At 40.3% G+C, this 15380-nt stretch overlaps 1 protein-coding gene across 14 annotated transcripts in view; it reads right to left on the minus strand.

Moving 5' to 3' along the window:
• The window catches only part of PDE1C (phosphodiesterase 1C), a 253895-nt gene that overhangs the window by 40870 nt on the left and 197645 nt on the right, over positions 1–15380 (minus strand). For all 14 annotated transcript variants that reach the window (XM_015855054.3, XM_085539986.1, XM_085539976.1 and 11 more), the window contains 5 exons: positions 12043–12143; positions 10206–10334; positions 4709–4810; positions 3357–3477; positions 196–277 (listed from right to left, as the gene is read on the minus strand). In XM_015855054.3, the coding sequence (XP_015710540.2) occupies positions 196–277; positions 3357–3477; positions 4709–4810; positions 10206–10334; positions 12043–12143 (535 nt within the window). The remainder of the gene's footprint in view (positions 1–195; positions 278–3356; positions 3478–4708; positions 4811–10205; positions 10335–12042; positions 12144–15380) is intronic.

Consider the following 15380-nt stretch of genomic DNA (forward strand, 5'->3'; position numbering starts at 1 on the left):
TGACCGGGGAGGTGGTGGAGTTACCACCCCTGGAGGAGTTTAAGATGTTGTACTGAGGGACATTTAGTGGGAAATACTGGTGATAACTGGATGGTTGGTCTGGATGATCTTGGAGGTCTTTCCCAACTTTGGTGATTCTATGATTCTAAGTTTTGTTTTTAAGATGCTACTTACAGTGCACCAAAAAGGACATACCTATTTGAGACTGAGCAACCATAGTGGACTTGCGGTCACACAATGGAGAGAAGGGAAGCCCTAGTTCTGCTTCTTTGTCACCCTGGAGAAAAAAAGAATAAAAAAAGAGAATAAATTAGAACAAGGCATTGAACTTTGATATCTTAGGTCACTGATGTAAAAGTAACGCATTTTATTTCTTTAGTTAAGTAAATTTTGTATATGCATGTTTTTTTAAACACAAATTGTTTATGGAGAATTGAGTCTGGCTGGAAAAGTTATGGTCCAAGGAGAACATTGAGCATCAAGCACTTTGACTCCAGTGAATCCTGTCTCATAGCTTTCCCTGTCTGCTTCGTACTTCCAAGCACTAAGTAAGCACCCTCTTGTACTCAGGAATGATTCTCTTTGGAGCTCTCTGGAAAACTCAACAGAACACCATCCTTGGAATAAAACTTTCATGAGAAAACGTCAGTATCATGATGGATCCTTCAGTATTTGCATGTTCTTGCATGGCTTTTTATCCTTTTGTCTTTAGATAAGGAATTCACAGGTCGTGGCTGGCCAGATACAGACTGTATTTTTTGTCCAAAGGAAACACTGATACTGTTAACATTTCACGTAAGAGTAAAGAATAAAGGTACAAACATGCTTTCCAGACCTCAGAACTGTCAGTCCTTTCCTAACATCACAACATGGTGTGGAAGATCAAGTGTTATATACCCATTTATTCCAGTCATTTAAGCTGCATATTTACACCAAGCTTGCTTCAGTCACACTATTATAAATCACTTGAGGCTGATAGGATACATATGATGACAGTTGCAGTAATCCCCAGTGAACATTCAAACTTAAATAGTCTGTTAAATGTACCAGAGAACCAATTCCTTAAATCAGCAACTCACTTTAACTGTGCTGAACTTCATGCCATTATTCTGACTAATGTCAAATGGAAGCCAAAATAGCCAGCAAACAAATTAGAGAAAAACTGTAGCCATAAGAGGCACTGAATGGGTTTTTCTTTGTTATTATTACAATGTACATAAGGAGTAAGTTCTGTTAGAGCTGTAAAAACTTCAGCGTAAGCCAGAAACCAAACACAGAAATATTCTGAAATAACCTTATCCTACCGTGTCTGCCACACCTCTCAGGAAAAGCATTTTTCAGTGCCAGCTCTTTTCTAACCATCAGTTTTCTCTTAATCCTTGTGCCTCTTACAAACCCCAGCACTTTAGCACAGAGCCCCTAACAGACTTCCTGACTGCTCAAAGACATACATGACTTCTAAGCTGTACAGGCAGATCTTTCATGGAGAGCTAAATCGCTAAGTAAAACATGCAAGATATTTCTTTTATGAGATCTTTACACCAGCTGCTGAATATCAGTCAACAAAAATTGCACTCAGAATTAGCATTAACATCTACAAACATGTGTAGTTCATGCAGGAAGACGGGTGTCAAATCACTGTGGAACTGGAAACCAAGAGCATTAGAAACCTGTACTGATTCAGGTTAAGTGAGTCTTCGTGCCTCATAACACACTCAGCAGAAAAAGTGGAAGAGAATCTGCACTTCAGTAGCATAAAGAAATAAATATCTAAACTGAAACCAGCCTACTTTCTTAGTCCCATGGTCTCTGGTTAGTGGCACTTTTCAGCTCATACACAGAGAAGAGTGCATGTTGCTCTTCTGCTACCAGGCAGAGATGTATGTATTTATCTACTAACTTCAATGAACAAGTCTACTTTTCATGGTAACAGTAAAGTTCTTTCCCCAAAAGGAATGTAGAACTTGAATACAAGTTTCATGCAATGCTTTATCTAAGTATGGATGCATCTGTCATTCAGAATTGAAGCACGATTTATTGTTCGACTGTCCTTGTGGAAACATAAAATGATTTTGTCTTCGTTGCACTTGTAAAGCAGATCCAACCCTGGCCTTTTTGAATTCTTACATCCAGCTAATCTTAATTCCCTCTGAGTCATAAAAGGGTACACAGCAATGGTATATTTTATCAGATCTTTCTGAGCTATAAGAGAATAAGCAAGCCCAGTGGCAGAGATTTCCCTAAAGTGTTTGTGAAAATCATCCTCCTTACATGAGCCTTCTGTGTGGTAACACAATGCACGGTGCTGTGAAGTGACTCAACTTTCTGGCTGTTGCAAAGCACTCTTCATGGCTTTGATTTGCTGGAAGTGACAGGACATATCAGTGGCTAACACCATCTCAACAACCACACAGAAGGCTCATGTAATCATGGCTCATGTAAACCAAGCAGGCACGATTTTCCTTCTTCCACCCAGTAAACCCATTCTTGCTTTGAGAAACAAATTTAAATTTCAAAGCAATTTTTTGCAATGTCCTTATTAAGAAGGGACTCCCATAATGCCTTTAAAAGCAGATGCCATTCAAAATACTTGTTAAAAATTGGCTTTTTGGCTTGTTTGTGGTGTTTTTTTTTTTGTTTGTTTGTTTTTTTTGCACTCAGATTTAGTGCAAATCACAAAGTTACAGAAGTTTGGAGAAAAATTAAGCACTTAATTTTCTGAGTAGTTTAGTAATCCATATTTGTGAAAAGCATCTTCATACTCTTCAGTGCTCTGTTTACTTTTACTTCTTTTTTTGTTGTTTAAGCAGCTATTTACATGCTTTTAACTGGCCACTTGGGAAGACTGTAGTTATCACACAGTCTTTAATGATTTGTCTAAATTTGCGGATCTGTCAATGGGATGCCCATTAAGAGATATAAGCTAGAGCAGTTCACTTCATCAAAGGTAAGGGTAATGGATTTTTTTATGTCTACCCCAACAATATAGGTACAGCTTTATAAAATGTAACTACATAAATGTGTTTTCTATGGTTTAATAGACAAGCAGAACATCATATTTTCTATCTTTTGCAAGTTATAAACATGTACTGATTCCATAAAAGTAGTTAGCCTGGCTTACCATCCCAAATTAGAACTTCTCCTATGCAGGTAATACTGCCATCTACAGGCAGCGTATCAGACACTGCCTTTCCAAGAGATACTTGATAGGCAGTGCTACTGTATCAAACAAAAAAGGTTCCTACCATTTAGGATGCTCTTGAGAAAATCAGAGAATAAAGAAAATACACGTTCACATTTTCTTACTTGCCCAATCCCCTGAGATGCCAAAACACAGAGGAATTCCCCAGCTTTACCTGTCTGAAGAACTCCTCTAGCAGTGACATGGTCCAGCGGTGATGAAGGTCCCAGGCCTTGGCTGGATGACTGATATCTGCTGTATGCAACAACAGTGATAAGGCTTTCGGCTTGTCAATTCTGAAAATTCAAAGGATCAAACATGTTAACTGCCTGCACTTGTAGTGGAGAATGACAAAAAAACTCCCAAAGTAAGGCTAGGATATTAATAGAGAATTTCTATGTTCATAAAACCTGACAACTGTGAAGGGTTAACTGATTTCTCCAACATTCACCATTCCTACTGTAACAAAGACATTAAGAAGTATAAATTATAAAGATAAACTTTGTTCAGCTTTGCTGAGCTCCTTTCCAGGCTCACTTCTTTTTACAATCAGACCTGAATAGTCACTATGCTCCCTATTTTATCTGGGCTGCATTTTATGCAGGTCAGAAGAGAATTTACTCCCTATCATGTTACTGTAGTAAACAAGATCTGCTCGCAGGGACACTAATGACTTTGCACAGTTAGTATGGTTCACTGTTAGAAAACTGAAATGAAGCTGGCAGTTTCTTAAGACTATAACCTGAGGGGCTAGCCCAAGAACTCAGTAAATAATGTTTACTTGGGATGAATAATTTCAGTTTTTAATTCCAGCTTTTGACTGCCTGAAATAGTTGGAAGGGCTGTAGCTTCTGACAGGACTGAGTGGTGAGCCACACTCTGATCTGAGAGATATAATTCTGGAGGGTGCTGGACAGATCTGTGTCCAGAGTGGAAAAAAAGAAAAGACCATCACTAAGAATAGCATAATGGGAACTTTATGGAGAAGACTGTGGACAACATATTACAACTCCTACTGGTATACTGTGAAAAAAAGGCCTTCCCTATAATGTTCCATCTATTATTTTCCAGTCCTTCCCTTGATTCATCTCGGATTGTTTTTTGTGTTTCCCCTTGTTATGGAGCAGGCCCCTTGCCATGGTGGCAGCTGCTACCATCTGCAGAAAGACAATGCATTGATTGCCTTTTGTAGATCCTTGAGTTCTACAATTGGTAGAGATTGTTCAGTTGGATTGTGTCCTTAATGTTGCCCTGTTATGCTAAGGAAAATGACCAGGGAAGCTTACCCCAACATAGAGACCTTTGCAAGCTTTGGTCCTCCAGCACAGAATAGAGATGCATGCATATAGGTAGTGCTAGTGCACTAGACCGAGGAGAATTCATTCAAAATTCAACAGCAGAAATGGAATTGAGGTGCACATCAAGGAAAGCGAGGGCCTTTGGTGAGGTGCTTTTGAAGTTAAACATGATGGCAATGTACAAGCTGAAATGAAGCCCCTCAGTGCACGGTGCTGTGAAGTGACTCACCCTTCTGGCTGCTGCAAAGCATTCTTCATGGCTTTGATTTGCTGGAAGTGACAGGACATATCGGTGGCTAACACCATCTCAATCACCAGAGCCCTGAACTCCCTTTTGAATGGCATCACGATGAGAGAAGCAAGGAAAAAGAAACACAGAAACCAGCATCAGACACACTCCAACTTCAGCTGTTATCTGCAAATTGCTAACAGCATTTCTGACTTCTTACATCAATCTTTCTGTTATATCTCTTTCAGGTTGAGGGAGAAAGATGAATGATTTTCTATAAACACAACAGTGGAAGGGCTGCAAATGAAGCCATGTGGAAAAACGACATGTTGAAAAGCATCTTGTAGTAAACATAATGTTTATATACATTCAAGAGTTCTGAGAACCTGTGCTACTTCCCTGATACTACTCATTCAAACTATTCCTCCACAAGTTTTTGTTAAACAAACTTTCCAGGATATGTTTGGAATTCCTTTGAAGATAGTATGGATGTCCTAGAAGCTTAAAATATCAGAGCTCTCTGATCTAACATATAATATATATTTCTTTTTTCTTTCTTCAGTTCAGCTGCTCATGATTTAATAGAAGAATAGCCCAAGGTTAGCATACCAGCTAAGGATTTGGGAGATTCAGAAATGAACCAGTTTTCATTTAAAAATAAAAGTTCCCATTCTGTCCATGAATCTTTCATGAAGGAGACGGTCTATTTTGGGCATATCTCTCCTGCCTCTAGTGGCTGTACTCAAGTTCTAGCCCCAGGCCACCCACTGCTCAGAGACCCAAGACCTCAGTGCCTACTCAGTCCCATGGGTGTCACATAACATGCCTCCCCAAGAGTTCTGCACACACATTAAAACTGCATCAGTTGTCCTCACTCTCCCCACAGCACACCTACCTCCTCCTTCCCTCCTTCCTAAGTACAAACACTTGCATAGCCAACAGTATTCAGAGAAATTATGTGGTGATTGGAAAAAAGCTTAGCTTAATTGTTTTTGCTGGCCCTGGTCAGTTCCCTGGTCTGGTACATTCCCAGTGACAAAAACCTCTCTGTCAATACAAACAAGAGGAACCAGGCAGGAGAGGAGAAACTTCTTCTTTTAGCAAAAGTGCTAGCAACTGGCAGCTTAAGACAATTGTGGAACAAGGACCGGAATCCCGAGAACTGGAGAGCAAGTCGATGTACTCCAAGCCAAAGACAAAGCAAAAGCCAATGTGGATGACAGAAAATGTGGGCTGAAATGCAAGCATAACATAATGTGGCCAAGAGTACAACAACAAAGTAATAATTTAATGGGGAAACCAACAGATTCCTGACAGACACAGCCATCTATCAAGCCTGTACTTTTCCACAACGTTGTTAGAAACTTCTGTGCTCCAGACAAACTTGAAAATATTTTCAATAGTGCTTTTGCAAGCAGCCTGATAAATTAGAGCAATATGCATTAAAATCAAGTGTTCTAAATGGTTAATCGTTATACGAGACTCAAAGGTCTGTGATGACAAAACTAGAATCATGTGAAAGAGGTCACTATGAGAATATGAAGGTCCTGGGAATGGGTTTTCTCACCGATCCCTTCAAGTGAAGATCCCTTGTGGACACAGAGTCTGTTTTACAGATCTGGCCGTGCTGCTTGTCTGACTAACTGGAGATTTTAATACTTGTTACATTTTTAGACGTTTTATCTCATGGCAGATATCCATTCCCTCAAGGCAAGAAGCCAGGAGCCACAGAGACACTATATTCTCACATCTATAACCTACCCCTAATAAAAAGTACTATGTTATCAAATTTGATAATAAACTCCAAGATAACTTTTCCATGCCCTTTAACAGCCCCTGCAGAATTAGAGAAAGCTACAATTAGGTGGAGAGAGAGGTGCCAGGAAAAGCAGTTTGGAGAAGAGGAAAACCTGGAGTGAATTTTGTTTCATTACTGCTACACAAATGTCCTGCAGGCGATGCCCATGAAAACATGGTATCTGGCACAGTTCCGTCATCAAGCACAATTGCATGGTAGCTGTACTACTGACTGCTGAGCTAGATAAGACACCGAATGACTTTACATCTAAATACTTCTAAGACTTGCAAAGATCTCCATTTGTCAAATATCCTTCTTTGCTCTTTAGGATAACTACTACATGCCTTTACCTCTTATGACTCAGAGAATATTACATCATTTTATTGGATATCTTTCTGGATGTGTCTTTGTTCCTTATTAGTGTTCACCCCAGAGCTACATTCTAGCAAAGGGCTCCCATCTCCATGCATACAAGGGAAAAGGAGAGGAAAATTACAGCTTTGGATCACCTAATCCCGATGCTAAGAATTAGGTAAGATCTCCTGTAGTGAGGTATTTCACCCAATTTGCATAGGACAGGTCTTTATTCTCATGAAAATTAATGGATAAAGGAAAGACGCTACCTTCTAGGAAACATTTTCAATGGGTGACACACACTAAAGCTCTAACATTCAGAATAAGCATGCATCCATCCTGGATACAGAGGAAAAAAATTCACAAGAGAAGTGCATGCAGCCATGTATCTGCTATTACGTACAAAAGAAGACTTTGACTGAAGTTGTCTTCATTTAGAACCATTCCAGGTTTCTCACTGCACTCTAAAGGAATAACACTGATTGACAAAGAGGACTCAAAATTATCTGAGGGTCAAAAGCCCGAGCAGCTTTACTGACAAAATCAGTTTTGCATGAAAGGTCACTTCCTGAAGTTGTATTCTGATTCAGAGTTTCAGAGTTAAACATTTTCCAGATGCATTTTTAATCCAGTACTTGACAGTAAAGGGCTTGCACTAGGTACACTCTATTTCAATAAACTGAGTGGAAATTATTAGCAATGAAATACAGAGCCAGAAAATACATCTTTAGTCGTATCTTGGAAAGCATCTGTTCACTTTGCAGTTTGTTTTCTTAAATCACTGTGATCTGTTTTTTATACAGTTTCTTCATTTACTTGCTAATGATTTGCACAAATGGGATTCATCAAATGATGCAACTCACTTTCAAATGTTTAACAAGGAGCAGAAGTTTTCAAATGGAGAGTAAAACACAGTTTAAGTCCTAGAAAGCATTCGTCTTTCTTCTTGGCTGTAGCCAAAACAATCCCTTTCAGTCTTATCAGCTTCCCCTACAAAACCTATACACATTTCTGTTCCAGCTGTGACAGCTAGCTCTAATCTCCTGTAATTCTTTCCTGCAAATACACTCCTGAACTAGATGACCAAGCAACACAAAACTGATGAAATCCACTTACGTATCATACAATCACAGAATGGCCTGGATTGAAAAGGACCACTAGGCCAGGCTGCCCAGAGCTACATCCGGCCCGGCCTTGAATGCCTCCAGGGATGGGGCATCCACAACCTCCTTGGGCAACCTGTTCCAGCGTGTGACTACCCTGTGTGCAAAACTTAGTAACAATATCTAACCAAAACTTCCCTGCCTTAGTTTAAGACCATTCCCCCTTGTCCTATCACTATGCACCCTTGTGAACAGTCATTCTCCTTCCTGTTTATACGTTCCCTTCAAGGACTGGAAGGCCACAGAGGGGTCTCCCCAGAGCATTCTCTTTTCCAAGTTAAACAAGCCCAGTTCCACCATCCATCTCCATATACATAGGATTGTGTGATGAACTGATCATCAGGTTTTCTCTTATTTATTATGTCAAAATGAAATGAGAGCTCAGGTCAAAACAGCACTTAAGAATTTGATTTCCAAGAGCTAGCATTTGGACTTTGTGCTGAAAATGATTAATCAACTACATCTACAAAAATAATATTAGATCTAGACATGTTCTAACAGTACTCCAAAGCATCCTTTCATGTTTTGAGTCCTACTGATAATGAAAGTCCAATTTCTGAGTACCAGTCTGAGAAACTGCGTTTCTTATTTTTTGTGTTTTTCTTTTCTCAGCATCTGAGATCCTGTTGAAATTAGCTGATGTTTCCAATGCCTTCAAAAGTCAAAAGCAAAGGCACACAAGAATCTCAATTTGGCTTTAGAGCACATTGAAATAATGATTTTTATTTTGCAGTTGCTGCTTGATCAGCAGCTACAAAATAATACAGCCCTACCCGAGAGAGGAAAACTAAGCAATCTAAACAGCACAGTATTTTTATTTAGGCAAATACAGTATTTCTTAAAAGGGAGAAGTGATAATCTTCACTACCTCCAGTCTAAACAAATGCCTCAACAGAACACACATTTTGACACCAGGGAATTAACACGAAACATCTGAATTTAGTTTTCATCCAACCACAAACAGTTTAAAGCCCCAAAGAAGGCTGCTTTCCTAAAGACAACATTCCTACAATGAAGAATTCTCAAGCAGTTGCTCCACTGATCCTTGTAAACAGTGGCTCTACAGCTGCCATTTCTAATCAGATAGCTCCTTGCGTTTCCTCCACCAACACAAAAGGAAGCAGCAATTTGCTGCTAATACTGTACAAGGCATTACCAATCGTAGCTAATAAATAAATAGATAGATTTTTAACATCTCAGTGCAGTTCACGTTTCCTGTCCATGCTAAGAATACTCGAGCAGGCAGAATTTCTCAAGCCGCTGCCCTACAACACTCACACTGATTGAAACCAGCTGTTTAAGTTCCTAAATTGTATTCCCACTGTTCAGATACAGAATTATATTACTGTCCACAAGTCAAATAAACAGGAAGTGCAGGTGAAAGACGTTATGAAGCACAGTCAATGGCCAGCATACTACAAGCCAATCCCCTGAGCAAAGCTAGTTTCCTGTAAGATGAACTGACTGCTCATTACTGTATCAAATTCAGGTGCATGGGGGAAGCAAGGCGCTGCATGTAAGATCCTACAAGTCCCTCCTATGAGAAAGACCATGGACCACGATTTCTTTCTGTCTGTCAGACAGGGCTACTCTTACGATATTACTCCTTGGAGTTCAAAATTCCCTATAAAAACAAAAAGCCCTCGTTAGTTTGAATTGTGTGCTATTAGAAAACAAATTGTGGACTGACACATAAACTGTATGTTGCATGAGCTTAATTTAAATTATAGCTTCTTATATCACTTTGGCTTATATAGTACACTGATTTACGCTCCTTGGACTCAAATCTTAGTTTCATTCCACCCCACATATAGGTTCCAGGAGTATCAAAGTAGATAAAGGGTATCTTTATGATTTTGCATGAACAAACAACAACCTACCTCTTCACTCATTTACAAACAGATGTGTACAAAGGGTGTTTCCATGAGATGCTGAAATTACACGGGGGTCCAATTGTATGTTATTATCCACTGCAACAAATGTCTAGCCTGACTACTATCTGAGGTGAAAATCAAATACAGAAATATGCAAGTCAAACACTTTATACAGCTTATTTTTCCCCTCGTAGCAGCAGAAATGTTAATACGCAATATATGCTGATGTGTATTGCTATTCAAACAAAGCAGTAACAGTCTGTGGTGATAGTGCAATATTCTGAAGCAGCTACTATGTTCATGTTTACCTCCAGTCGTCTTTTGAGAGATTAGATAAAATATTCATCTCTTCATCATCTTGTAAAAGACGATATGCTGCACTAACATGGTGATTTTCAAGTACAGACCGGTCATTATACAGAATGGCTGAGTCTGACCTAGGATTAAAAAGGAAACAAAGGAATGTTATGTTTCTTCCTTATCAAACGTGTCTCATATTCAAAAGCTTTTCTTCGCTCGCATACAGAGGTTAGATCCTACAGCACAGATATAAGCATTCTGAGAGTGCTTGTGACAATTTATTCATTGCTGTTATTCATTAAAAGAAAACTAAAGATGAAAATTCACCACAAAATCTATTTAATCTGCTGAGACTCACCTAGTCTTACATTACATCAGAAAAGGATACTGAGAGCTTTCTAACTGAGAGAGATAATGTACATTTAGGGCTGAATCACAAAGTTCCTTTCCAGTTCTTGTGTACATTGCTCTCAAACTGAAGCCTGAGTGTAGCCAAGTAAGAAATTGTGAGGTGTGTTCCTATATTGTTCCCAGAATAGCAAATTGGCTGTAAGCAAGACATAACTGAGCTGCTTTCAGTTATCTGTGCACCTAGCTATGCTGTACAGAAGGGCAAAACCCAGTGGGATAGTAGAAGACCAAAAGTATTTCACACCTTATTTTAGGCTCCATGTTATACATCTGAAATTGCTGGATAGCTCAATTGCTCTGAAGACAAAATGGTTGCTCAAAGTTAATGGCAAGAGAGAATGAATAAGATTCATTATAGTTCTCTCTCAGTCTTGCTTCCCAGGGAGCAGTGTAAATTTTTCTCCCTCAACATTTTAGATCCTCTGTTGTTCAATGTCACAAAGAATGCACTATAACTGAACTTTTCTATAGCTGTTTTCTACTTTGGGAATAGAGCAGATCCCTCATTCTTGCATATAAGAAGCTGTAAGAAGGGGAAGTCTGGCTTATCGTAGAACTCAGACAGAAGTTTCTTCCAGCATTCCAAAACCTTCTTGAGCAAATGTGTGATCTATCATAGGAGCCTTTGTATATCTGCAATACATAGCAGGATTCAGCTACCATACTCCAGATGTCTAATTTAGGGTAAGCTGCAGTGCATCTTAGAAGTGTCCAAGTACGCTATGTCAGTCAAGGACACCTAGACAGTTTGTCAGCACTACCTGTAGACTTACACTATCGGAATAATACACAGACATTAGATGCCCAATTATCACTGCAGCTGGACATTTTGCAATATTTGCACTTTCAAGTGTTGCCATTTTCTTCGTACCTCTCTTCCATCAATCTCAAAAGCCCTACAGAAGACTCTGAGATCAACAATAATGCCAGTCCAGTATAGTCTGTGACCAGCTGACTGCTCTCCAGGAATTTACAAAGATTTAAGATGTGAGTGCAATGACTTATTCCCAAACAGGCAGTGCTAAACATATCCCCTTGCGGCTGATATGTTTTTCCAGTATGAACAGTATAAGTCGTGCTGGTGTATGCTGACAAATACAGATACTGGTGAACCTTTGAATTATAATATCTCCTTCAAAACTATATCTTTGATGAAATACATCAATCTGTATAACAATTAGTCTTCAGCAATTTCACACAGAAATATTTTGAGATCTTCCTTTTTCCTGATTATTAATATGATACAATGGTCAGGAATCTATAATACAGGCATACAGTTGGAAACTGTTGAGTAAGAAAAAATTAAATGTTATGTAAGGAAGTGAACTTTTCTCCTGCATCACTTGAAGGCAAAAGCTTCCACATTTTTCTATGTAGATGTGTTGTTATTTTCCAAAAACTTCCCTAGCCACTCATGATTTATGATGGCCTCACCGTGTTTGGATGTGAAAATTGTTGGTGGTTCCTGTGTGTTCATAATCATGGATAGCAGCTGCGAAGATCATAGCGAAGATCTCCAGCTCTGTCAGCCAGTGCTGAAAAGAAATTACAGAGCAATCAGATCATTTTCCCAGGCATTCAGGCTTTTGTCTTTTAAGGCAAGTTATCCCCCGCTGACAGGCAGTGCTGCACATCCTTGCCTTTCCCCTGCAGCCTGCCAGCTGTCTTAAAGCAAATTTATCTGGCTGATACACCAAAGCTGAATCAGTGCTTTTCCTGATGCTTCATCTAAATAAACTGAACTTCAGCAAAGCAGATTCAAGAACAACAAAAAAAAAGGCTTAAATCATAGTGAGGGGAAACAGATGCCCTTCTTAAAGAACAATGTGTGAGGAAGAAAGAGGAAAATCCTGGGAAGAAAGAAGTAAAATCACAAGAATACCCATCTTTTTCAATGACTTACAAATACATGTGCATGTGTGCACATACCACAAAGCTATGTATTTTCAGCTTGATTCAATTTTGTAACAGAGCCTCAAATACATAAAAATGTCACCAATTTCCACTAATCAGAGGAGTTTTTGTCAATCCCTGAAAGACATATATCTTGTTATTCATAATTCATAGAAATAGCTGATAAAGTCCAGAGATTGTTCTCGTTGTTTTTTTTATTTTTTGTCCCTAATTACCTAGTCAAAGTCATATTTTCAATGTGATCATCACTTTTGACTTTGATTTCTAAATCTATCAGATGCTTTTAATAATTTCCAGAACTAGCAGAGCAAATTCTCTGTGTCTCGCATGGAAGTGTGCATGAAGAAAAGGAAAAGCCCGATCACTGAATTCCCTCACAGAGAAAAAACGGCACCCACAGACATTCATCAACACTTCCTGAACACTTACAGGGGTGAAATAGGGGATGTGAGCACAGTGAGGCAATGGGTGGTGCGGGTTTCAGCAGTGGCAACAGTGGGTCACCTCTGCTGGAGCTGAGCAAAGCATGCAGACTCTCCTTCTCTGCTGGTGAAAATGCACAGTTAATGATGGTGGGGACTGTCTTGAAAAGCAGCGCTTTGTAGCTGAGAATTTGCTCCATTAAACAGTGTTACTGTGCTCTTCGTAGCTGTTAGAATTTCCATGAAAATAAGTTGGAGTCATTACTTATGGAGAGACGTACATAATACTGAAGAGATAGATTCCCTCTGACAGAGGTCCCTGAGCCTCCCTGACATTTCAAAAGATGCATCACAGCAGCAGTTGACTTTGAAAAGTAGGTGGGCACAGGTAATTTACTAGAAATCGGTAAGCACATGAAAGAAAATGAAGATCTCAAAATAACTGAAGACACATATTTAGTGGGTTTTTCTGATTCTGCTTCTGTGCGACTGGAATCTGGGATACACAAGGCTGTTAATTTTGCTCTGACTTAACTTAGCACTCAAAAACTGGAAAAACTGTTTCTGGAATTCTCTTTCAAGTTGACAGAACCATAAAATGGCTTGGGTTGGAACGCACCACAAGGATCATCAAGCTCCAACCCCCCTGCCACAAACAGAGTGGCCAACCTCAACTTCTAATACTAGACCAGGCAGCCCAAGGCCCATCCAACCTGGCCTTGATCACCTCCAGGGTTGCGTCATCCACAACCTCTCTGGGCAGCCTGTTCCAACAGCTCACCACTCTCTTGGTAAAGAACTTCCCCCTGACATCCAACCTAAATCTTCCCTCCTACAATTTAAAACCATTTCCCCATGTGCTGCCGTTATCCACCCTTTTAAAAAGTTGACTCCCTTCCTGTCTGTAGGCTCCCTTTAAGTACTGGAAGACTGCAATGAGGTCACCCCACCTGCTTCTCTTCTCCAGGCTGAACAAGCCCAGTGCCTATGCTACGGCGGATTGCATATAGCAGAATTGGCTAAATAGAACCCAGAAACTGTCTGCAAGATGTGCTTCCACTGAGGTGTTACTGGACTCTATTTAATGGCATTAATAATGTGCAAGAGCCACTTAATGCTTGACGTGACACACCTTCAGAATGACCTGTCCTTAATCTGGGCTGACCCCTTTATTTCAGAGAAACGTTGTCCATACAGCAGAGGAAAAGCTAATGAACTGAAAGAGTTTACCTTCTCTAACTGAGCTGAGACCTCCCTCAGCCACACTGGTTATCGAGGCATGAAAATTATGGCACTCATCAGCACCTTCACCACACCTGAACCATCTCTGCCACTTAAAAGCTAGTAAGAATATGTCACAAAGAACTTAAAACTAACCCTCTAAAGATAAGGTCTGCACAGTGGAATTACAAAAAAGAAAAAAAAAAAAAAAAAAAGAAAAAAAAGTGAGAGAGAGAGAGAGAAATAGCTGAGAGCTGACAGCTTCCCCAGGCAAGACCAGGAAGGCTATGAACAAGGAGCTGGAATCCTAAGAACACCACATGAAATGAAGGGCAGTCCCAGAGCCCAGGAGGCATCTAGTCTCATTGAAACGTGGCAAAACAGGCACTGTGAATCCATCCTCAGGACAGGTGCCCTGAGAACCAGCATCCCTCCTCCTTCCTCAAAATTACTGTGGTGGAAAGACAAGACGACACCGTCATCAGAAACACCACCGAAAACAGCTTAGTTTGTCTTAGTTCAGCAACAAGCTGCAGAGTTTCTTGGCATGTTGGCTGTAATTTAGTCCGTGTGCACAAAACAAAAATACCTCCCTTTCCTCTTCATGTGATGTTAGCCTATTGAACACTTTCATGCTGCTTGAAGTACAGTAAGAGTCAACTGATGGGGTGCAGACATCTGTGGAACTGGGCCCTGTGCCCCTCAGCCCTCTTTTCAATATCACTACTCCAGAGGTGGCAGGGATCCAGAGATCAAATATGACCTGATTACTTATCTGGACACTCAATCGATCCTCCATCTATTCTTTGTGCACTGTCATGTGTGGCCTGACTTCACTTTCAACCACACATTCAGTAGCTGGATGGAGAAAACACTTAGAACAGCAATCCCAAGTCAGCCCTCTCGTCCTCAGAATGAAAAAGCCACCACCAAACATCAAGGATCTCACAGACCCTCCAGCGGACCACTCATGCCATCCCAGCACAGCCTCTCAGAGGACACCAGGCCCTCTCCTCCCCACTGCCCTCCCTTGGAGATCAGGGCAGATGAGGCACTACCTCCCCTATGCTCAAGGGACAGAGGTGAAGGACAGGAAAGGAGAACTCCCACCACCCTTGAAACCCAGCACTTCTTTATTGATTGCATGTCCCTAGGCTGCCTGTAGGGTGTCAGTACCCTTTGTGCCCTCTCACTTCCTGTTGGGCAACAAGCTGC

Source organism: Coturnix japonica, chromosome 2 (assembly GCF_054131305.1).
Source record: "Coturnix japonica strain WE chromosome 2, WE-NBRP24, whole genome shotgun sequence".
NCBI lineage: Eukaryota > Metazoa > Chordata > Aves > Galliformes > Phasianidae > Coturnix > Coturnix japonica.